Genomic DNA, 23,245 nt, shown 5'->3' on the forward strand with positions numbered 1-23,245 from the left:
ATCAACACACACATACAGCATCTCAGACTTGAACTATATAGGGGAGTTGTGTTCATATAACTAACACAGAAGGGTTGAAGAAGACCTAATATGGTTATGGCAGAGCATATACTGCAAAATAAGAGAGGGCCTAATACGGTCATGGCCCCTCATCGCCCATGTCAAAGGTCTACATCACACACGAGTGGAAAGACTCCTCAAGCCCAGGAGGTAAGAGCTTCCTGCAGAAGAGCAGATACTACAGTGTGGTCGCAGCAGCTCTGGTCCAAGACTGTGGTTTTTGCTTTACAGTCAATAGATAATTGTTCACTTTCATTAACATTGAGAGAATAAAAGCCATCTTTAACTGGCTGAATGGAAAGGTGTTTCATCTGCCAGAAGGCACGGAGAGAGATGTCGTGCGATTGGTGGTCGGTGGGTGTAGCTGTGAGGCGACGGTGGTGCTGTTTGAAGAGTTTCACAGATTTGTCTCCTGCATTAAAAATGCAGCAGAGCAGACTAGACAAACTAAAGCAGAATGGCGATGAAAAAAAATCAACATCGAGCCTCTACAATCCATTAAGTCGCCGTGTAAACAAATTCGGTAATGTGGTGATGGTGTGTGCCGTTTGCACAGAGAGCGGCACAAACGCGGGCCGAGGCAGATGGGGAACATTAGAGAGTCATTTCTGTTTGTGGATTTACTGCGAGCTGTGTGTTTCCTCTCTCTTTGATTTGCATTTACTCCAGATTGTAATCATTTGGCGGATGTTTTGACAGTGAGGGAAAGCAGAATTAAGACCTATTTCACCAGTTAGGAGCAACAAGAATCAAGCTTTCTTGTGAAATCAATAACAGTTTCTTGTCTGGTTTAATGTTGTTTTAAGCTCCTTTTTTTTTTGTCAAACAAGCAGAAAACCAGCACATTTGTAATAGTAAATAAAAGGAATGAAAATGAATCATTAGTCATTAGCACCTCTGGGCAACGCAGAGCCATAATAGGAAGAAATAAGACAAAGTAATATAAAATAAAAATAAAAAAAGATTTATTATTTCCATATTTGTCTTCTCAGAGGAGATTCTGCGTTCACACTTGGCTCACTGGTGGTCACCAGACGGAGAGAAACTGGCTTTCCTCACCATCAACGACACCCTGGTGCCCAACATGGTTCTGCCCCAGTTCACCGGCAACGCCTACCCCAGAGGATTACAGTACCCATATCCTATGGTGAGTCTGGACTCTGCTGCTGCTGCTGGATTGTGGGTAATAAAGCCTGTAAGTCAGACAAATACAAAATTGGACTGGATATGTTTGAATTTTTGGACTGTAGGTCGCAAAGAAACAAGCGATTTGTCCTGAGAATACATATAAAGTCGCACAAACGTGCTGGAAAACATGCTCACTTCAAACAATCACCCAGCGAATTAGCATTTTCAATTCGACAAAGTGTCTTCTTTTGCAGTCTTCATGCATATAAAATGTCAGTAAATGTGTTATTACTGTACCGGAGTGGAGGACGCGCTTCCCAAAACACCCTCAAGGTCATTTCAGTAAACACTCAGCGGAATGCAGAGCACCTCATTCAGCGTGGCGCTGTGTGGATTATCAGCTTCACACAGCGATGGCACACTCTTCTTCTCTGGTTTCAAAGAGAGACTGAGCCCTCATCCTCCTGAAAACGTGCTTTTGTTATTCACTTCCTGTTTTACTGTACATTTGTGCATGTTTCGGTGTGTCTGCGCTAGCAGGTGGGACACGAGCCGAACTAAAAAAAATACGTGTCGAATACGTTCGATATTGATCTGCACGCAAACATTATCTGATCATGATGTTCCACCTTCAGGCCGGTCAGACAAACCCTGCCGTCAGGTTGTCTGTGGTCAACCTTTTTGGAGCAACACACACTCAAGAGCTGCAGCCTCCAGATCAGCTCCGGCTCAGGTAACGCACAAACACACACACACGCACACGCAAGCACGCACAGGCCTGAAATCCTCACTCTGATTCTCCTCTGCAGGGATTTCTACATCACCATGGTGAAGTGGATCAGTCATACTCACCTCGCCGTGCGGTGGCTCAGCCGCTCCCAGAATGCTTCGCTGCTGACGGTGTGTGACGCCACCATCGGGGTCTGCCTTCAGGTGGGGGGTCAAACATTCGGACTTACAACCACCTCAGATGTGACAGAGTGACTCTAAAACCAGAATATAAGATGAAAAAGCTGTTACTGTGGTCACTACTGAAACTACTGAAGCTTCACATGATTTGTATGCTTATATAAATGTCTACATTGGCACATGCAGCCATGTTTTGTTTTTTTTTTTTCTTCAGAGACACGAGGACTCTTCACACACCTGGCTCTCCAGACAGGTAAGCCTGAACGCAGACATGTCTCACCGCAGTGTTCAGACTCCCGCTGACCCTCGCGCTGTGTCCATAAAAACTAAAAATGCTAATTCTGCACTGGTTAAAGTGGTATTTCAAAAACTGTACTTTGCTGTGAGTGTATTATTACTTCAGTGTACTCCTTTCAAGCATTCAGACCTGTACTGTTCTCTTGGCAAACGCCACACATGCGCCCACCCGCTTGTTGACACTATGATCACCGAACCGCCGCCTTTATTTTTGCACCACTGAACTCTCAGACGTGCATACATCTTTGTAACGAGGGGCTGTAACATCCCCGGCTCTGTAATTAGCAACCGACTGTTCTCGCTGCGAGTCTGATCGCATCCTGCAGTCTCAGCGGCCTCGCATGTCGCGCGAGCGTCGCGGTCACCAAGTGTGACCGCCTTGTGCTGACGTCTTTCCCAAATGCACAAGTCACCGCTCCTGTTGAACAGCAGCCTGCCATCCGCGCCCAAACAATCAACCCTCTTTCAACGCCGCTTCGATTTCTGGACGCCACACAGAGCGTCTCTCAATGCAGTGCGGTCCACCTGAGAGGAAACACCTGCATTCTTTATGTTCCACTGGGTTTCTCCTCTCGTCTGTCGCCCATCTGTGCCTACTGTTATCGTCCTCAAAGCGCCGTAGAGCACGAGTCATTCATTCATTAAGTGCGTCACCTCTGAGGTCTGTGTTTGTCTCTGCAGAGACAGGAGCCGCTGTTCTCCAAGGACAGGAGCAGGTTTTTCCTCACGCTGCCCGTGAAACAAGGAGGGCAGGGAGACTTCCAGCACGTCACCATGTTCACCAGGAAGGTGACTCTTTATTCCTCTCTTTCGGTGCAGACTGTGGTTGCTTTGCGTCTTAAAGTCTGAGGGCGATGGCTGGCCGTATTCCCTTTGTTCTTCCAATCCTTCAAGCTGATTCCTTTTGCAGTTGCGAAGCGACCACGACGAAGTCCGACACTTGACGTCAGGAGACTGGGAGGTGACGAAAATCGTCGCTTACGATGAAAACAACCAGATCATGTGAGTTTTAAATTAAATACGAAAACAAAACAGACTTACTTACTTCATCACATTTTGTAAGGTCTTTGGGTTTTGTGACAAAAATCTTCATTTTCAAAGGAACTAGTAAGCATAGACAGAACAATGTGTGGAGTTTTATCTGCATTCCTTCCCATGGCCAACAGGGGGCGACTCCACTGGTTGCACATAGAAGAGTGGCTGTATGTAAGCTTATGAGAAAATAGCCCTATTTGTCACATAATTTATACCTCAGTAAACATTTTCCTAACGAGTTTATATGCTTCAATACCGATGCTTATTTTGTACATTTTTGTTCTTTCACAGTAAAACAAAGCAGAGTATGCTTGAGGACGTGGCTCCCTTGCGATTGGCAAGCCGCTACCACGGCGTGTTCTCCCTCAGATCCAATCAGGATAAATGGCGACGGCCATGCTGCTAAACCGCAGGCTTCAAAATGGGAGTTGCACAAACGAGTGGGTGACGTCACAGTGGCTCCGTTCGCTGTTTATTATACAGCATAATGTTCGATCATATCGTGAAGTTAGAAGTACAATATTTGTCGTGGAGTAGAGGTACGTACCTCAAATTACTGCTACCTGCAGCTGAAAAACACGTCTCGGGAAATCTCGTACGTACTGCGACTCGCTGTGATCAACATGTTACGTGAGTCGCATTATAACATCCTAAAATTGGGACTTCACTGTGCCGCCGCCCCAAACGGATGAAAGAAAGTAAACACGCTTTTGTGAGAAGCCTCATTTTTATCCCGATTAAAGCTTTTTTTTCCAATTTTCTGGGCTTTTTTCAAAGAAACCTCAGTGTTTCATTTGTGAGGAGCGCCTCGGTCTTTGTGCAGCATCCATGTTTAAGAAAAATGTAGCAGCGACAACAGCTATTGTTTGACATGCTTTGCAGGGTTCATGACTGCATAAATCTATGTTTACGGCCGGTCAGCCATAATCTGCAGTGACTAGTGAAGGCGGATCTATAATGGATCCGTGACCTTGTCCTACTTTAGCTGCTCTGCTTTCCTCCACACAGATACTTTCTGAGCACAGAGGACTCTGCACAACAGAGACATTTATACAGGTAAAACACACTCTGCTGTGCCAGAAATGAACCATAAAAGCCTTTTATTTGTCATTATACCTCCGACGCACCTGTCATTTTCCACCATTACGTTTAAACGTCTTCTTCTTCACAGTGTGTCCACACTCGGCCTGTTTCCACGACGATGCCTCACCTGCGGACTGAAGGACGAGTGTTCGTTCTATGACGCCGACGTCAGCCCCGATGCGCAGCACGCCATCCTGTACTGTAAAGGTCAGATGAAGTCGACGAAATCAATGGAATACGCTTTTTACGGCGTTCGGATCAGTCTGGAAAATAATGAGCGATGGGGAAATTGGCAATTCGTTATTGGTGTTTCCAGAATAATGGCAGCATAACAAGAACTACTCAAGCATTCTGTGTGAAACTCTTTATTTTAATTAAAACATGAAAAATGTCTGCAGGTTCCTTCCTTCTTCTTCAGCAAGTGCCAAATTGGAAATATACCCACTGGCTCCCGTTGGTACTTAAATGTAGGTACAGTGGAAGAAAACAAGACTAAGGGGAACAAGGAAGTAACAGCCGGGCGTTGAACTGACATAACTGAGAAAATACTGCCATGTTTTTAGGAGTAAAATGTTGCATTAGGCTACGAATGATATATGAACAAACACTTCTGGAAAAACCTTCAGAATAGTAGTTTGGTGTAAGTGTGTGCTGCTGAAGTGGAGATTTCTGGCTCAGAATAAAAAGACGTGCACAGGCGAGAGATGAAAAGGGTAAAAATGGAAGTTGATGACTTATTTTTTGTGTTCATTATCTCTTTAACCTCCACTGATTTGCAGAAATGTCCAGAACAGGAATCTGAATGAAACGCTCGTCAGCACCTCGCATCACATTCATCAAAATATTTTCCTCCCTCTCATCGCAGGTCCTGGAGTTCCAGCTGTGCTGCTTCTCGACTTCGACGACGTGGACTGTGAGTCGTCTTTATTCGCGCTCATTATGAAAGCATTCGGTGCCCGTGCGGTGTTTTGCGTGGGCTCGCAGATGTGCATTTTCTCTCCCTGAGATGGAAAATAGTTTGCAGCAATTAAGCATCATTGTCTCATTTGTGTGAAAACATCAGCAGCTGTTGGATTTGACGCGTGTGCCAAGTCGCACTCACAGTTTGTGCATCTCAAGATGTTCAGGCTTCACACTTTAAATGGCTACTGTTCATCTCCACAATTGTTTTTTTTTTTAATACATATTTATAGCTAATCATCAGTGCTTGTGTGCACTTAAAAAGACAGACAGAAGAAAATGTATGAGAGCTGCAAGGTGATGCAGCAAGAACCTGAGACACTGAAAAGTGTGTCATTGTTTAATGGTACACGTACAGAATAGGAAACCTGCCGACTATGCGTATAAGTGGTTATAAAATAAAGATGTAGGCATGCTCTTCCGTTGCTGCGGATGAATCTTTCATGTGAACTGTTGTCTATCTTGTCTTTATGTCTGCACAACCTCACCGTTCACCTTCGCTTCTGCACCAGCAGGAAGCATGAATATGTGTGAAGACATATCGACTTTTAGGCTTCTGAGACGCACGGCTACACGTGCTAGTATCTCCCTCGTGCTGAGGGGGGGATAACTGTGAATTCAAGGTAGAAATACACACATTTGATTTAGAAGGGCATATGCAAATTCACACGAACGTAATGTCGCTGCCAGGATGGAAATTAAAAGCGAGGTAATTTGGAAAAACTCCGTAAAATTTGACTAAAGCTGCTAAACTGCATCCTTTTTCAGCAGTTCACTTTGTTTTGTGCTCAAGTGAAAGTACTAATACCACACTGTGAAAATACTGAAGTAAAAGTGTTATTGTAATGGGGATGATCGCCAGTGATAAGCTGTAATGAGCTCATTACTGCCCCCCTGAGGCTGGAGGACACAAAGCACCCAGTGTTATGTTACGGTTGGTGAGAACTGCAGTTGTAGGTGTTTTTTTTTTTCCTCCAATGGCCACAAAGGGCACCAGTGATCCACATTTGAAGGCTACTCGCTCGATTTGGTCAGTGTACATCGGGATAACTTCATTGTCCGATGAAGAGCAAATGTTCCAGCTCCTAAAACAGATAATATGTCAGTAAACGCCTCATTTGATGAACGACTCCTGCGTGCGCCACTCGCTCTCTCTGTTCTCCAAATATAAATAAGCAACACTCTGTTTTGATCAGCTTTGCTCTGATCATTCTGATTTCTTCTCTTGGCAGCATATTTCATCTTGGAGAGCAACCTCCCTCTGCGGGCTGCGCTGGAGACGAAAAAGACCGTTCAGACGGAAATCCGGATGATCGCTAATGGCAACTTCGGTACGTATGATCTGCACTGAGCAGCTGTGTGTCTGTGTATGTGTGGATTTTGCACACGGCCTCCTGTCGGTGGATCTGTCTGTCCTCTGGTTCACCTCCTTCAGCTGATGCTTCTGTCTCCTCCCCGCAGAGCTGCCTCTGAAGCTCGTCTATCCTCTCGACTTCTCGGAGTCCTACCTCTACGGCCTCCTCCTCGTTGTGTAAGCACAAGCTCGGGCCTGCTTCACTCCTCCGGCAGCTGCAGGCTGTTCGATACAAAATCAACAGCTCATGAATGAAAATAAAAATGTTGATTTAGAAGAACATTTCACGTTTTAGCTCGGATTTGAATGTCCTGTAATCCTCTTTATCTGCACAATAACGTCACAAAATGCAGAATTTCTTCTTTTGAACTGAATAAAAGCAGCACATTAGACTTTGAGGTCGTGCTTCCGTCAGCTAATCTTAAGAAATTCTACATTAATAAACAGTCTAGCGTCTGCCTGTAGTCGTAATGAAACCCTGTGTGTGTTTCGGTTCCGCTCTCACAGAGGCAGTTCTCCAGGCGAGCAGGTGGTCACAGAGGAGTTCAGGCCGGACTGGGACTGGGCGCTGGTGGGATCAGAGCAGGTCATCGTGGCACGACTCGACGGCCGAGGGTCCGGCTTCAGAGGCCAAAGGTGCTTCACACAAATTCTCAGCGTGTGTTGGTAGTTTTAGTCGTCTTTGAGGTTCAGTTATTAGCTCTTCCTGCGCAATTTGAGTCAATAAACGAAAGCGAGGCTGGAACAACCCACAGCAGATTTCCTTCTCGTCTCAACGAACGATTTCTGACCCTTGTTCTTATCCTTCGCAGGGTTTTGCAGCAGGTCCACCAGGGGCTCGGCACAGTGGACGCAGAGGACCAGATAGCAGCTGTGGAGTACGTAACATGCAGTCCAATCAAAGACACTTCTGCCTTTTATCTAATGCACATTTATACAGTCAGCCACTCCCTGTGGCTGTGACCTGTGACCTCCTCGCTGTTGGTCACGTGATAATCAAAAACTTCTCAGACGCTTTGGATTCAGCCGAGCGTGCAAAAGCGTCTGATCTGAAAAGCCCTCGGAAGCAAAAAAAGTCCACGTGTTACTTGGCTGAACTCGAGCGTTTCCTCTGTGTGCTGCAGGTATCTGGCCAAGCTGCCGTTCATCGACCGCACTCGAGTCGGAGTCTTCGGGGAGGTTTGTTAGTAAAAACCCTTCACCCTGATTCTTCAGCTGACTGAATGCGCATGCTGCTCGATGAGTCTGTGGAATCGGCTGCGTGCTTGAAATGTTCAATGAGGCTCTCGTAAAACTCATTAACGCACACGGGATAGATGGTTAGACCACATCTTTACGAGATGAAATACACACTGCTGGTTCTGTGGTCAGCAACAGGTAGCACTTCACCTTAATTACACATATTCACCATTGACTAGTTGCTTATTTGCATGCAAATCAGCAGCTAAAAGGCTCTTTATTAGTCATTATAAAGCACTTATTAATGCCTTATTCTGCATGATCATATTATGCAACTTCAAGCTCATGAACTAAGAGTTTTCCCTGAATAACCTCCTGATTACTGCCTATTTATGTTAAGTTATTAATCTTCTAAATTAATGTAAATTCAGCTTCATAACTGATAACACCTGTGAGGGTCTAATACGTTAATCATATGCTTTCGTATGTAAAATCTAAGTAACTATCTGTCAGATAAATGTAGTGGAGTTTAAGTTTAGAGTGGCATAAATTGGATGTACTTAAGTACGGGATGAAGAAACATTGTGTTTGCTGCACACAAACAAAATATCAAGTCAAACAAGCTAACATCAGTGCAAACAAATAGAACTGACACTAAACCTTCTTAAATGCTGTTCTGCGTCATACAAATTGGAAATATGTCATCTCCGGCTCCATCTTCCAGCTTAAAAAATCTTTGTTATTGTGCAGCAGACGGAGTGTTTTGTTTCATCCAGAGGCTTTCTCGACAAAACCCGTCAGTGCTAAGTGTTCTTAAACGGCCTTCTGGGTGTTTTTAAAGATCTTACTGGGAAAAATGAATACTTTTATGATTCGCAAACTGCAGCAAATGGCGTTTTAGCTCGACTCTTTCCTGCAGCCGGCTGGATTCAGCAGCTGAAAAAGGAATGCTGAGACAGCGATCAGAGACGTGGATATTATGTTTACATGCCACAGTATCTCAGTGTCTTTAAATATATTTCTTTGCATCTGTGCAATATTCTTGGTGTGTACGTTCAGGTGTTTATAGGTCTGGTTGTTTCTAACTTGAGACAAATTTCTCCGGAAGGTGACAATAAAGGCTAATCCACAGCATAGTGCACATGAACATTTTGTCGAGGCCTGAATCAGTTATGTGCAGTAGAAGTATGTTTTTTTTCTTCTAAACCGGAACATGTTTGATTAAGAATCCGACAAAAATGAAATGAGTTTTGCGTTCCTCCCGCAGGACTACGGAGGCTTCCTCGCGCTGATGATGCTGAAGTCGACGGAGAAGCTGATCCGATGTGCTGCAGCTCAGGCTCCTGTCATTGACTGGTCCATGTACGGTGAGGAGAATCGCTCTGCTCTCATATCTCCTCTTCTTTTCAAACGCACTGCAGGGACGTGGAAATATTTATTACCTCCGCCTCTGCAGCTCCGTCACTTCTTCATCCACAGTGTCCTCATGCTATATGGTGTATTGTCTGGGTAATGTGACTTTAATTATCCTCGGGTTGTGCTTCTGGGAGTTCGGACTTATTGGATTTGAGGATGAAAAGCTTCATTTCTGGAAACGTCAGCGGAGTATTAACGCTATCATACAGCTGCGTGTGATTAGAGTTTAATAGACTGAAGTGTGTCTGTAAAGCTGGTTCCTGTGTTTCTAATGAGTGCAGAGCAGAGCAGAGCAGAGGAAGGATTTCTCTCAGTTCCTGCAGGCTGAAAACACACGTTTGAAACAGCGCATGTAGGTTTTCTTTTCTTTCTGCTTCTTCCAGCTTCCGCGTTCTCGGAGAGATACCTCGGCTCGCCTTCAACTGAGGAGAACAAATACCAAGTGAGCTGCTTTGATCAGTCGTCCGTTTGTGGCTGGGCTTGTTTTCATTTACTTTCATGCCTCGAATCACATCTTTTTCCAGCTGCCAGATGCATAAAATAAAATAAAAAAGGCTCATATGGCCGCAGTAAAACAGTAAAGTAACTAGTAACTGAAGTAAAAAATACAATATTTGCCTCAAGTATAACATTTACATTACAGTGCTTGAGTTAAAGTACTGAGTTACATCCAGAGCCAAGCTCATGTGGTGACCTTTTGGAGGGGACTCGACCCACACGTTGAGAACCACTGCATGCGAGAGTACGCAGCAAGGGAAGCGTCCCTCTGCTCCGTGCGCTCGCTCCTCAGGATGAGTTGATGCAAGATTTCGGGTTAGAGAATTATTAGAAAATCAATCTCTAAAATCAATATTGCCTCCACTGACTTTAATGGATCTAAGAGGCTGCTGAAAAATTCAATTACCGCAACAGACTTTTTGACTCCAAATAGCTTTTTTTTTCCCATTCCTTAAAAAAATGACTTCTCCTTCCACAAAGTCTCTCTTGTTTTTGGTGGAGGTGGAGATCACACAGCTCTGTCAAGCGGGCCACACGCGTCTTAATGAAAACGCACTCCGCTCCGGTTCACTTAACAGACAAATCAGCCCCCGTCTGTTTAGAATAAAAAAAAAAAAAAGAAAATGTGGCCATGAGCCTTTCAGGCAACGCTCCAAATCTTCATCCTTTGCGGCAGCGGAGAGGAAGAAACACACAAACGTGGAAAGGAGGAAAATGCCAGAGGTGGAGGCTGAATTACACAACTGTCCTCTAAGTGAAGGTTGAAGTCAAAGTGTGTTTTTCCTCCTAAGTGGGTTGCCTATAAGTGGGCCAGAGGACGCTATTTTTGCGGCTGTCACAGCAGGGGGTGGTCTGCTTTAAATGACATCCACAGAAGGGAAAATGTGGCACAATGTGATCAGACAATAATCGGGGAGACGTCGTTGCTCATCGCGTCCTCAGAGAGGAAAAGAGAGCCCCCCCCCCCCCCCCCCCAAAAAAAAAAAAAAAGTGAATTGTTATATTAATGAACTTAAGAGATGCTGTTGGGTGGATTTTGTTACCTTTGGACAGAGAATCACAATCAGTGAACAAAAAAAAAAAAATCCCATTCCAAACTGCACTGGAAAAACAGTATTTTTAAGAAAATAGAACATAATACACTTCCCCAGCTTCTGCCATTTTACATACAAAACATATGAAAGAGTTACGAATTGCATCATGCTGATGAAGAATGTGTCTTTATCTGTGCGTCCAGGCATCAAAGGTCCTGCCCAACATGAAAGGTCTGCAGGGAGGAACTCTGTTTCTGGCTCACGGCACTGCTGATGGTACTGCCATTCCTCTGTTCTCCTCATTTGACAGCTTTCATTGCACATAAGATGTAATTTTTCACAGCCATGTGTGCTACGAAAGGTAAGTGCGAGTCTTTTCAGCTGGCCATTGTGTCCTTTTGAAATGAGCCCGTCCCTGATGCAGAGCTTTAAAATATGACCTCGATGAGAGCCGGAGCTTTTTATCTACGGCGTTGGAATTAACCTCATCTGCTCTCACTTGCATGTCTTGTTTTCCTCCACAGCAAACGTTCCCTTTCAGCACTCGGCAGAGCTCATAAAACACTTAATAAAGATCGGAGCCAACTATACTATGCAGGTAAATAATATGCTCTTAAAAAGAATACGTTTAATTCTCCCAAAAAAGCAACTTAAACTCCGACTGGAGACAAAATAAACAGATTTCACAAGGACAAATTGGTTTGATGTGTAATTAATGCGTAACACTACCATCCTTTATCATATATACCGGTAAATTGTGGATGTATTACAGTTTATATACTGTAGTATTTTTCCAATTTCAATTCCTTCACAACATCTGAAAAAAAAAAAAACCAATACCCTGATTTTTGTGGGTTTTCACTGTTGCTGAAGGCTGCCATTCCTCTATCTCAGATCAATTTTACTGTCCTTGGACATTATTTCGCCTTTCAATAAAGTCAAAAACACCTGCTCATCAAACTGAAAATGAAAGTTATTTGTCTTGTCAGAGAAAGGTTGACATTTCGAGACTTTTCCCTGATGGAAACAAAGACATGGAAACAAATAAATGGACTCGACAAGCAAGTTTTCCGCTTCTCCACAGTATCACAGCGTCCTCCTCTGCGGATGAAGCGTGCTCGATTGTAGACGTCACGAATACGCGTTGATGTTAAGCACCTTTAAGACAATTTGTCATTTGAATGGAGACATCCCAGTGACAAACGAGCAAACTGAAGACGAAAAGCGACATACAAAGCAATTCGAGGTCAAAGCGAACTGTCAAGCTCAACACATTAATTATTCTGATTTTCAAGAAATGTACAGATTCAAAGCGTGCGTTCAAGAAAAAAAGACTTGGTGTTCCAGGCTGCTGAGTTTTTGTCTGTCTTTTTATGTCTTCTTCACTTCGCTCCGGGACAGATTTACCCAGACGAGGGACACTTCCTGTCGAGACGCAGCCAGATTCAGCTGACTCACTCCCTCATTGGTTATTTCAGCGGATGTCTGCTCGACGCATCATCGTTACTGGACCAACAACAGCAGGACGACGAGTGAGAGGGAGCGTGGTCGTCACTGGACGGTGTTTATGAGTGTATGTGCCCCTGGTATACTGTGCGTGTGTGTGTTTTATACCTGTAGCACAATGTTTGACGGACATAAAAAAAAGCTTCTTCTCAACATATCAGATATAGTTTCTATCGGTCATCACCTCAGTAGAACACGGCTCCCACAGTCAGCTCTGTTGTCGAGTATCATGATGCAAGTTTCATCTGTAGAGCAGATTTTTGTGTGTGTGACGACACGACTATTAAATTCTACAAAATGTGGGTGAAGTTTGGTGGGACAAACTTTTATTGGCGTAGCGTCCACTGATTTGTGTGGAATTAGCACAGATTCCTGTAGGAGAGAGCGAAACAGATGCGCAGTACTTTACAAGTTACACTCGGTCTCCTCTTCAGTATCAGTGTTTCAACTGAGAGTCGTTTATTTCAAAGAGTCAGTATTCGTCACTTCACGTCAACTTTTCGAACAAATAATTTGGAAAGGGGGGCTTAAAGAGGCAGTAAGTGATTTTTTTTTTTTTCTCGTTGCCCTTCACCACAGAATGATCACTGATCATCTGCAGTAGTTTAAAGAGATTTTAGATGAACTCACTGCTCTTCTTTTATATTTTCCACTGGTCTCCGAATGGCTTGATGCCGCTCAGTGCTCCTTTAAATCCTCACATGGCTAAACAAAAACGTTTTCTTTCATTAAAATTCATGTCCTAATTTATGAATTCAAACTGGTCTGACTGCTGTTCCGACTAAATTATTTCAAGCGCAACTGCTTGAAACATTTTCTCCTCCCATCCCAAAGAAACAGCCACACAGGTCGCCTGTGCAAGCAGGTTATTACTGCCTCAATGTACGTGTATTGTTAGGTGGCGACCTCTGGTGGCCATAATAGGTCTTTTGTAGCTCCTGCTTCATCAAACCAATGAAGCTGATGAAGTCAAACACACGGGGCTTTCATCCAGTTGTTGAAGCTAAAAGTCCACAATGACTTTTCTTAACTTCTAACTTGCGTCATGTTTGCTTACAGAACTTAAGTTGCAGAACAAGAAAACTTCATTTTCATCTGAACCATGATCTTTTCCTAAACCTGACCAAGTAGTTTTGGTGCCTAAATCTAACCAAGCTGGGACTGTTTCACAATGTTAACCAGGTGTTTAAAACCGCGACTGTTTCTCAATGTTACTGTTTGTAACTCTGGTTCTTCGAGTACGTGCGCCTGTCGCTGGTGCTGTCATTGTTTTGGGGGCTCATTGGCAAAAGACGAGTCCTGTCATTTAGGTATGAGAATGTGTTTCTCTTGCAGCACCAAGCAGGTGCAAATACTCCCACAAAGCACTGCAATGAAAGGACTCATCAAAAGTTATGGCAACACAGGGCTTGAGAGTGTTCCTCGCTGTGATTACAGGTATGAGAGCGAGTCCAGCAATTACTGTCAGCTGTGCCATTAATCACAGTCACGAGTGTCCTGGCTGCCGTTTCAGCTCTTAGAGAAGAAGAGCCAACATGTGCTTCAGCGTCTGGAGTTTCATTTCCAAACTGCCGTGAAAGCATGAGAGGAACTGAGTCTGAAGTCATGATAATCTCCTTTCAGGTCAGGCTATTAGTTGCCATAATTCATTTAAAGATGAAGCACGAAGCAGCTGGCGATGCAGCATCTTCAAAGTCGTGTGTATTTGCGTAATCCAGCCTGCTGAACTGTCCCACTGTCTGTGCATCGTTCGGTTTGAAGCCACATTGAGTTCAGTGTGTGACGTCATGGTTATTGTTTCTATTGGGGTTTGTACTGTGAGTTTAACTGGATTTTTGTTTTCTTCTGGGGGGGAAACACTGTGGGTTGGGGGGGGGGGGATACGGAAAAGCTTATTGTATTTTTTGGCTGTTTTAATATTAAAGAACAATGAACGAGCCAACTTTGAGTCTTATTTTCGACGTTTTTAGGACGTGATTTTTCCTACTTCCTACTAGTACTTTGATCCTTCAGTAAAAGTAGAAATACCATAGTCTTAAGACGCTTAAACATCCTTAATTCAAAGTGATCCAAAAGTACACAAGTATTATCAGTCTCAAAAGTAAAAGTACTCATTGTGCAGAGTGGCTCCTTTGACAGTGTTGCATTACATTGTTGTCTTTCCCTTCCTGTCCTGCAGGTGTCCTCGTTGTCTCCCGCCCCCACTGATCACCTCACTCCCACACCTTTTCCCAAATATATACTCCCCACCCTCTTCCAGACCAGACTGTGTATTCAGGAGCCTTCCTTTTTTTTCTTTTTGGCCCTTTGCACCTGCCTGCTGGGCCCTTTGTCTGACCTCACGCCTGTTTTGGAATTTCCCGTCACAGTCAGATTCCCAGGTTTCCCGTCAGATAGTGAAACCGTTGAAATGAATATCAGCTAAAACAGGAACAGCTGAAAGTGAAATAAGATGAGGTTGAGCATTAAACCGCCTTAAGGGTTGAAACGAGGTAAACCGGATTCTGCAGGTTGATCCAGGTTGCAGGTGCACAATGAGAAAAACTGGATTTTCAAAGTTCAGGAAAAACCAGCGGGTGCCTGCAGCATAATCCAATCACTTGAGCACGATCGATAAGAGCCCACATTGAAAGACAGCAAAGAAGTTCATTCACATATTTAAGAGTTATCTTCTCACTGATCCAAATTCCAAGATTCTTCTTCTCTGTGACGCTTTCAGTATCTCCACCGTTTAGCTCTGCTGAAAAACATGAATTCGGTTTTTGTCCGCGTTAAGAAAGAACTCATTTATGGTGACCTGAGCGCAACCTGTAAATCAGCAAAGCGTCATTGAGGGGAAAATATAACCGACTGTGGATGGTGGTGAATCAGCAGCTCCATGTCCGGCTCAGAAAAACCAAAACTAACAATTAAAGTCACAGTAGACTATGTATAGTATTTGCTGCCCAAATAGCATGTAGTCATGGTAAAGCTGCACATCTTTCAACCACCCAAACCTCCACCTCACAGGATGTACAGCTTTTTTGTATTGTTGACTTTGCCACATAATGTTTAATGGAGGTGGAAGAGGTACTGGGATCCTGAACTGAGGTAAAGGTGCTAATAGGACACTGCGGAAATACTCCAAAACAGTAAAAGTAAGAGTGTCTGTTCTTTTTACACTCATACTGAGGACAAATGTAAGGGAAAATTTGACCAGTTAACTCTCATGAAAGGAGGAAACCACATTTATCTTCCTCTCTGTCCTTCACGACCTTTCTAAATCCCCTGTCCACGCCGCCGAGATTCTGCTTAAATTACAGCCTTAATTACATCAAAGCAATTACAGAGGCAACACGAAGGCCTCATCCACTGAGGAAAGGAGGGGAAAAAGTCCAGCAGCAACTTCAGAAACGAGGAGTTCAGACATGAGCTCACATGGATGCATCACACATGCGTGGAGGCGATGGATGTCTCTGCAAAACTCATTGAAGTACCTGGGGTGTTCACCTCAGCAATAAACTGGACTGGACAGACAACACTAACGCCCTGTACAGGAAGGGCCAGAGTCGCCTATACCTGCTGAGGAGACTGAGGTCCTCTGGTGTGTGCAGCTCTGGCTCTACTCCAGACTTTGTGGTGGCCCCTGCAGTGTTTTATGCCATAGTGTGCTGGGGAGGGGGCAGCACGGACAGATTCAGGAAAAGACTGAACAAACTGGTTAAGAGGGCCAGCTCTGTCCTGGGCTGCACACTGGACTCCATCGAGGAGGTGGCGGACAGAAGGATGTTAGCCAAGCTGACATCCATCTTGGACAACTCCTCCCACCCCCTGCACCACACTGTGAGGACCCTGAGCAGCTCCTTCAGCACAAGACTTTTACATCCCCAGTGCAGGGAGGAGCACCACCGCAGGTCATTCCTGCCCACAGACCTCAGACTGTATAACAGTGCACAATAACATCAACTCTAAAGTTGTACTGATCACATCTCACATTTTTCCTGTTTTCATGTGCAATCGTCATTTTTAAATGACCTAAGTGTGTATGTGTTGTATATATTGTAAATTACCATAGGGTATATAACACTTGTGCAATATTTTCTTTGTCTTCTTGTCCTCTGACTTGTTGCACTCTGTCCTGTTGCTGCTGTAACATGTGAATTTCCCCCCATTGTGGGATAAATATCTTATCTTATCTTAAAACACGATTCTTAGTCGGATGTACCATCTCGGTGGCAGTGTGGGGGGGCAGCAGGCGTCACGCGCTGTTTATAACTCATTTTAAACAGCTGACGGGCCGTTGCTTATTAAAAAAATACTTTTTTTGTGTCACTTTATGATAAGGTCCTGACTTTTCTTTCGAAGCACTGCTCGCTACATTGTTGCTGAATCGGTGTTCATGTGTGTGGCAAGCCGTTCCTGCCAGAAATACGCCACATTCAGTCACGTTTCAACTTCATTACGGCGTAAAAAACGCCATTTTTTCGGATTTTACGCCGCTTTTTACGCCGTAATGAAGTCCTCCAAGAACGCGCGTAAAAAACGCCGTTTTGCGCATCAAAACGCGCGTAAAATACCACTGCACCACTTCTTCACTTCATTGGCCAGGGAGTAAACCAGTGAAGATCAACAATGACATAGAAGCATTGACCAAAAAAAATAAATAAACGATGCATGGAAGAGGAATTTAAAATAACGACGATGTTAATTTATGGGATATTTTCCTATCACCCAAAATATTAACCTACGAGAAACTACAAGGTAAGTTAGGACAAACAAAGGAGATCTAACTGGTTTGGTCTGCTTGTCTTGATCAGCGATTGGACGCAGAAGCTTCAAGTTCAGTGGCTGAGAGAAAAGAAGGGTGCAGATTATTATCATACTAGGAAAACACCGTTTTTTACGCGCGTTCTTGGACACCATACATGTGGCACCCGCCGGGATGAGCTCACTGGCAGTTAACTACACAGCTTTCATTGAATTTTGGCACTAGAATGACGCGCGGTATATTTATATCTACAATTTGTGTATTTGGACTCTTCCATGGAGGTGAGAGACTGATGATACACTAAGTTTGTATAAGCCTGTGTGATTTATTTGCCTTTACCTGAAAGCACAGCTGTGTGACTCCTGTGTGTTCTTTGTTCATTGTACAAATCACTGAGCCCTCGTGTCCTGCAGGTATAACAGCTCTCATTCAAACAAAGGGGACCGTGATGGCAGCTGAAGGAGAAGAAGCTCATTTCAGCTGTTTGCTGACTCAACCTAAAGATGTTCTTCAGGTCACCTGGCAGAAACGTTTACCTGGTGGAGACAAGAATGTTTGTACTTACACCACAGAGTTTGGTGAAAGAGTGAATCCTGACTTCAGAGATAAAGTGACGTTTAAAGCTGCTGGACTGCAGCTCAGCTCCATAGTTATCAGGAACGTGACGGAGCTGGATGAAGGCTGCTATCACTGCTTGTTCAACACCGACCCTGAAGGTGCTCTCACAGGTACAACATGCCTCAGACTTTACGGTAAGAACCTGAACACAACATGAGAGACTTTTCCTTCATAATCGTCTCTGTAGTGCAGCATAAAAACCCACTCGGCCAGTGTTAACTTGTTTCATTGTTTATTTTGTGCAGCTCACTGTGCAGGTGGCTCTTGTGCCTCATACAAAACTGGGGGTGGGGGTGCTTTGTAGTTTTCCCCACCTTCTGGAGAGCATCATGGTTGACGCTTTTCACCTTCCCTGGCGACAATGCGGCCAGTTAGGATACTCTCAATGGTGCACCTGGAGAAGTCTCAGTGTGTCCTGCAGTCCATGCCATTCTGCCTTCATGCTCACCACTCAGAGCTTTTTGTTCATGTCACATTTTTTTTTATATTTCTTCTTGGCAGAGCTGCATGAACCCATTCTTCATGTTAGAGAATCAAACTCTCCTGAAGAGGTAGTTGTGTCCTGCTCGGCCACAGGTCGACCTGCTCCCACGGTGACGTTAAGAGTCCTGCAGAAAGACCTCCACCTCTCACCCTACAGCTCCGTCACAGTCCACAACAGCAACGGTACACTGACTGTCACCACTGCAGCTGTGCTGTCAGGCTTCCATGACAGCAGCACACAGGTTGGATGTGCAGTGCGAGTGCTCTCTGGTCCTCAGATGGAGGCGTTTATGACGATTCCTGAGGTCAAACAGTCGTCCGCTGAAGGTGAGAAACACTTCCAAAGCCACACATTTATAGATTTGTGGTTTATTTCTGATTCTGATGTTTAGGTTTCTTCTTCCAGGTTCTGATGAAGAACCTGAAGCGAATAACAACGATCGATGTAAGTTCATGCTCAGATTTTAAACTCTAATTTGATCTGCTGTTGCTTCGGACTTGCTGAGTGCATCATGTCAACTATTCTTCCTCTTTTTCTCAAAGCTCAGACTTTGGTCATCGTGTTGGCCGTGTTAGGAGCCTGTGGTCATATCGCTGCATTCACCTTTTTCCTTCTTCGACCAAAAACTCAAAACAGGTACTTCTTTCAACCAGGATCAGAGTTGATCTGTTGTCCAGCTTTAACTGTTGTTAAATCCTCCGATCCGTCACACAGGGACCTTGAGATGAATGAGATGCCTCAAACTCCAATGACAGACGCTCATCAGTAAGACTGTCTTCATACTGTCACTCTTGTGCACTCAGATGTATTTGATCCGTCTTCCCTCTGCTGTGCCTCATCGCATTTAACCTCTATAAACACTGACCGATATTCACTGCATATGGAAAGCAAAATCTGATGCATCTCACTTTACTCTTGATTTTGGATCGCTGTCTGCCTCTTTATCATTGAATTGAAAATGCAATATTTTTTGTTTTTATCTTAAGGGCTGAGGCATCTTCAGATCCACAGGAGAGCAATCATGTCAGACAACGGACATCTCCTGTGACCATTCAAGCAAGCGATAGCCCAAATCCATCACCCACAACGTCAAGGAGCCTGATTGGATGAACAGCTTAACGTGTAGCTGTGTGAGGAGGCGACGCAGAACAACCACTGATTTTGGATTAGCGTTACGTGTGTGGAGGCAGAAAATAATGGAAAACACAGTGAGAACTGAACAAAACAGTGGACGTCATTTACACCTTTGCTCAACAAGCAAGTCTGTCACAAACACTGGAAAGTAATGGCAGCATCTACATGTACATAGATGTGTGTGTGTGTGTGTTTTTACAGCATTGAGTGTTTTCATGTTTTATATACTTGTACTGTGTGTTTTTGATATCTTATGAGCTAAATTATGCCAAAGAAGTATTTTTTAGGGAGACTGAAATTCATGATTGTTCTGTTCAGACAATGTTTGTCTAGTTAGGTGATTAAAAAAACTGTCAAATGAACTCAAGCTATGTCCCTGTGTGATGGTTTTTGTTTTTTTTTTTAATGAAAATCTCTCAGATGACACTTTTCTACAGAATAACTGTTCTGTCATGTCAATTTGAACAGAAATGAGACTGACCGGACCCACAAAAGTCCTCTTATGGGGCCAATGTGATAAATCCCACATGGCTGTAATGGACAGACCTTTGAAACTGTCAATAGTAAACCTCTCTGCTGTGCAGGCATCAACATGCAGCAGTGTTTGAGAGCAAGTTTTCTTTGGCAGGAGTGTCCTGATGAACTGATGCACTGATAGTAAAAGCAGCAACGAGCGGACGAGGGTTTAAGGAAGTGAGAGAAATAAATGATGGCGAGGACAAAAATGTAAACATGTTGAGCAACTGAGAGGCTTCAGGAGGCTGATAAGATCTCTGATTGTTTTCATTAAATGTGTTGTATGAGATGAAGGCTATAACACATCCAAAGCCTAAAAGTGCACAGTCAGATCCTCTTGTTCATGCTTTTGCCGTTTTCCTTGTTTTGCCTCAACATGACAGCAGATGTGTGACTCCTGTGTCAAATGCTGATTTTATTGGTCAGAAGATTCACGTTATCATGGCTGAACTCTCACATATTTAGATGTTATTAATTCCCAACTGTGGCTCAATGTCAGTTGCAGATTTCCAGCTGTAGTTGCACCACACGGCCACTGGAGGTCCCCCGTGAGCAGTGTTGCCAGGTGTACGATAATTATCGTATTTGTACGATAATTTTGCCCTCCGTACGATGTACGATCAATAATCCCCAAAAAGGCCAAATATACGATAATTTGACCATTCCGTGAAAGTGTGGTTGTAATCGGTTGTAATCAGCCCGCCGCAACTGTCTGTCGGATTTTTTTTGTGAACCCTGAAGGCATCTCTTTCCATGTGACACGTTTCAAGCCAATCGTGCTTTCCTAAATGTGAGCTGGCCTCAGAACAACGGTAATGATTGGCTGAATAGTCCGCTGCGCCCGTCCCATGAGTGAGGAAATGAAAAAAAAAAAAAAAGAAGAAGAAACAACAACAGAGACGTTCTTTGATCCATTCCGTATTGACGCAAAGCCGTGAGTGCCTGTTAGACGCTATTCAACACTAGAGTGACTATAGCGCATCAATAGACTTGTTTAGTTTGATTATGACGGGTGTACGATAATTTCCCTCAAAATACGATAATTTTATGTCTCTGGTACGATAATCCTACATTTCCCACCTGGCAACACTGCCCGTGAGTCACATTCACTGTGGAGGTGTTGACACAGGAAGAGGAGGGGAGTTGAGGACGCGCGCTCGAGAACCCGCCACAGTTAAACTTTCAGTTTTGATGGCGGGAGATGACAGTCTACAGCTATGATGTTGCAGCATGCAGTCATACATTTGTTTTGTGCACTGGGAGTCATTCAGAGAGGTGAGAAAGAGACGATACAAATTTTAAATCAGCCTGTTTAATTTATTGGTCTGAAAACTGAAAGCAGAGATGTTTGTTCTTGTTTCCTGCTTTGTTCGATTCACTGCTTAAAACATAGTTTGCATTGGTCTGAGCTTCAATTCATGTGTTTTATGACCTAGTTTGCAAAGAACAAAAAACTCAGCATGTCAGACTTGTACTTGTGTGTTCTTGTCCATGAAATATCAACCACACTGAACCTCATGTCCTGCAGGTCTAACAGCTCTGGTGCAAACTCAGCAGACTGTGATGGCAACTGAAGGAGAAGAAGCTCATTTCAGCTGTTGGCTGACTCGACCTAAAGATGTTCTTCAGGTCACCTGGCAGAAACGTTTACCTGATGGAGACAAGAATGTTTGTACTTACACCACAGAGTTTGGTGAAAGAGTGAATCCTGACTTCAGAGAAAAAGTGACGTTTAAAGCTGCTGGACTGCAGAACAGCTCCATAGTTATCAGGAACGTGACGGAGCTGGATGAAGGCTGCTATCACTGCTTGTTCAACACCGACCCTGAAGGTGCTCTCACAGGTACAACCTGCCTCAGACTCTACGGTAAGAACCTGAACACAACATGAGAGACTTTTCCTTCATACATTCTGCCTTCATGCTCACCGCTCATGGCTTTTCGTTCATGTCACATTTTTTTAATATTTCCTCTTGGCAGAGCTGCATGAACCCATTCTTCATGTTAGAGAATCAAACTCTAGTGAAGAGGTAGTTGTGTCCTGCTCGGCCACAGGTCGACCTGCTCCCAATGTGATGTTAAGAGTCCTGCAGAAAGACCTCCACCTCTCACCCTACAGCTCCGTCACAGTCCACAACATCAACGGTACACTGACTGTCACCACTGCAGCTGTGCTGTCAGGCTTCCATGACAGCAGCACACAGGTTGGATGTGCAGTGCGAGTGCTCTCTGGTCCTCAGATGGAGGCGTTTATGATGATTCCTGAGGTCAAACAGTCGTCCGCTGATGGTGAGAAACACTTCCAAAGCCACACATTTATAGATTCATGTTTTTTTTCTGATTCTGATGTTTAGGTTTCTTCTTCCAGGTTCTGATGAAGAATCTGAAGCGAATAACAACAATCGATGTAAGTTCATGCTCAGATTTTAAACTCTAATTTGATCTGCTGTTGCTTCGGACTTGCTGAGTGCATCATGTCAACTATTCTTCCTCTTTTTCTCAAAGCTCGGACTTTGGTCATCGTGTTGGCCGTGTTAGGAGCCTGTGGTCATATCGCTGCATTCACCTTTTTCCTTCTTCGACCAAAAACTCAAAACAGGTACTTCTTTCAACCAGGATCAGAGTTGATCTGTTGTCCAGCTTTAACTGTTGTTAAATCCTCTGATCCGTCACACAGGAACCTTGAGATGAATGAGATGCCTCAAACTCCAATGACAGACGCTCATCAGTAAGACTGCCTTCATACTGTCACTCTTGTGCACTCATGCATCTCACTTTACTCTTGATTTTGGGTCGCTGTCTGCCTCTTTATCAGTTAATTGAAAATGCAATTTTTTTTGTTTTTATCTTCAGGGCTGAGGCATCTTCAGATCCACAGGAGAGCAATCGTGTCAGACAACGGACATATCTCCTGTGAGGATTCAAGCAAGCGATAGCCCAAATCCATCGCCCATGACGTCAAGGAGACTGATTGGATGAACAGCTTAAAGTGTAGCTGTGTGATGAGGCGACGCAAAACAACCACTGATTTTGGATTAACGTTACGTGTGTGGAGGCAGAAAATAATCGAAAACATGGTGAGAACTGAACAAAACAGCGGACGTCATTTACACCTTTGTTCAACAAGCAAGTCTGTCACAAGCACTGGAAAGTAATGGCAGCATCTACATGTACATAGATATGTGTGTGTGTGTGTGTGTGTGTGTGTGTTTTTACAGCATTTTTACAGCATTGAGTGTTTTCATGTTTTATATACTTGTACTGTGTGTTTTTGATATCTTATGAGCT

The 23,245-nt window shown here is 44.0% G+C and overlaps 3 protein-coding genes across 10 annotated transcripts in view; all 3 read left to right on the forward strand.

Annotated features, from left to right (window-relative positions):
• The window catches only part of LOC143315741 (inactive dipeptidyl peptidase 10-like), a 45,815-nt gene extending 31,416 nt beyond the window's left edge, over window positions 1-14,399 (forward strand). For both annotated transcript variants that reach the window (XM_076723099.1, XM_076723100.1), the window contains exons 9-27: window positions 1,053-1,207; window positions 1,824-1,921; window positions 1,998-2,121; window positions 2,312-2,350; window positions 3,076-3,183; window positions 3,305-3,396; window positions 4,438-4,485; window positions 4,601-4,719; window positions 5,378-5,425; window positions 6,705-6,803; window positions 6,934-7,003; window positions 7,334-7,462; window positions 7,639-7,704; window positions 7,951-8,005; window positions 9,273-9,372; window positions 9,805-9,863; window positions 11,157-11,229; window positions 11,478-11,551; window positions 12,355-14,399. In XM_076723099.1, the coding sequence (XP_076579214.1) occupies window positions 1,053-1,207; window positions 1,824-1,921; window positions 1,998-2,121; window positions 2,312-2,350; window positions 3,076-3,183; window positions 3,305-3,396; window positions 4,438-4,485; window positions 4,601-4,719; window positions 5,378-5,425; window positions 6,705-6,803; window positions 6,934-7,003; window positions 7,334-7,462; window positions 7,639-7,704; window positions 7,951-8,005; window positions 9,273-9,372; window positions 9,805-9,863; window positions 11,157-11,229; window positions 11,478-11,551; window positions 12,355-12,489 (1,691 nt within the window). In that variant the 3' untranslated portion in view covers window positions 12,490-14,399. The remainder of the gene's footprint in view (window positions 1-1,052; window positions 1,208-1,823; window positions 1,922-1,997; window positions 2,122-2,311; window positions 2,351-3,075; window positions 3,184-3,304; window positions 3,397-4,437; window positions 4,486-4,600; window positions 4,720-5,377; window positions 5,426-6,704; window positions 6,804-6,933; window positions 7,004-7,333; window positions 7,463-7,638; window positions 7,705-7,950; window positions 8,006-9,272; window positions 9,373-9,804; window positions 9,864-11,156; window positions 11,230-11,477; window positions 11,552-12,354) is intronic.
• A 2,468-nt stretch (window positions 14,400-16,867) lies between these two features.
• On the forward strand, window positions 16,868-19,807 carry LOC143316117 (OX-2 membrane glycoprotein-like). 6 transcript variants are annotated; one of them, XM_076723846.1, is made up of 7 exons: window positions 16,868-17,487; window positions 17,620-17,958; window positions 18,326-18,634; window positions 18,714-18,752; window positions 18,851-18,944; window positions 19,023-19,073; window positions 19,295-19,807. In XM_076723846.1, the coding sequence occupies exons 1-7, from the start codon at window positions 17,433-17,435 to the stop codon at window positions 19,416-19,418; spliced, it is 1,011 nt and encodes a 336-aa protein (XP_076579961.1). In that variant the 5' UTR covers window positions 16,868-17,432; the 3' UTR covers window positions 19,419-19,807. The 6 variants fall into 6 exon arrangements, with proteins under 6 accessions (XP_076579961.1, XP_076579964.1, XP_076579962.1 ...); XM_076723849.1 differs by having other exon boundaries at window positions 18,856-18,944; window positions 19,295-19,326; XM_076723847.1 differs by lacking the exon at window positions 19,023-19,073 and having other exon boundaries at window positions 19,295-19,806.
• A 1,042-nt stretch (window positions 19,808-20,849) lies between these two features.
• LOC143316120 (OX-2 membrane glycoprotein-like) lies at window positions 20,850-22,945 on the forward strand. Of its 2 annotated transcripts, XM_076723855.1 has the most exons (7): window positions 20,850-21,233; window positions 21,487-21,825; window positions 21,938-22,246; window positions 22,326-22,364; window positions 22,463-22,556; window positions 22,635-22,685; window positions 22,811-22,945. In XM_076723855.1, the coding sequence occupies exons 1-7, from the start codon at window positions 21,176-21,178 to the stop codon at window positions 22,872-22,874; spliced, it is 954 nt and encodes a 317-aa protein (XP_076579970.1). In that variant the 5' UTR covers window positions 20,850-21,175; the 3' UTR covers window positions 22,875-22,945. The 2 variants fall into 2 exon arrangements, with proteins under 2 accessions (XP_076579970.1, XP_076579971.1); XM_076723856.1 differs by lacking the exon at window positions 22,635-22,685.
• Window positions 22,946-23,245: the final 300 nt, after the last annotated feature.

The sequence above is a fragment of the Chaetodon auriga genome, chromosome 23 (genome assembly GCF_051107435.1).
Source record: "Chaetodon auriga isolate fChaAug3 chromosome 23, fChaAug3.hap1, whole genome shotgun sequence".
Taxonomy (NCBI): domain Eukaryota; kingdom Metazoa; phylum Chordata; class Actinopteri; order Chaetodontiformes; family Chaetodontidae; genus Chaetodon; species Chaetodon auriga.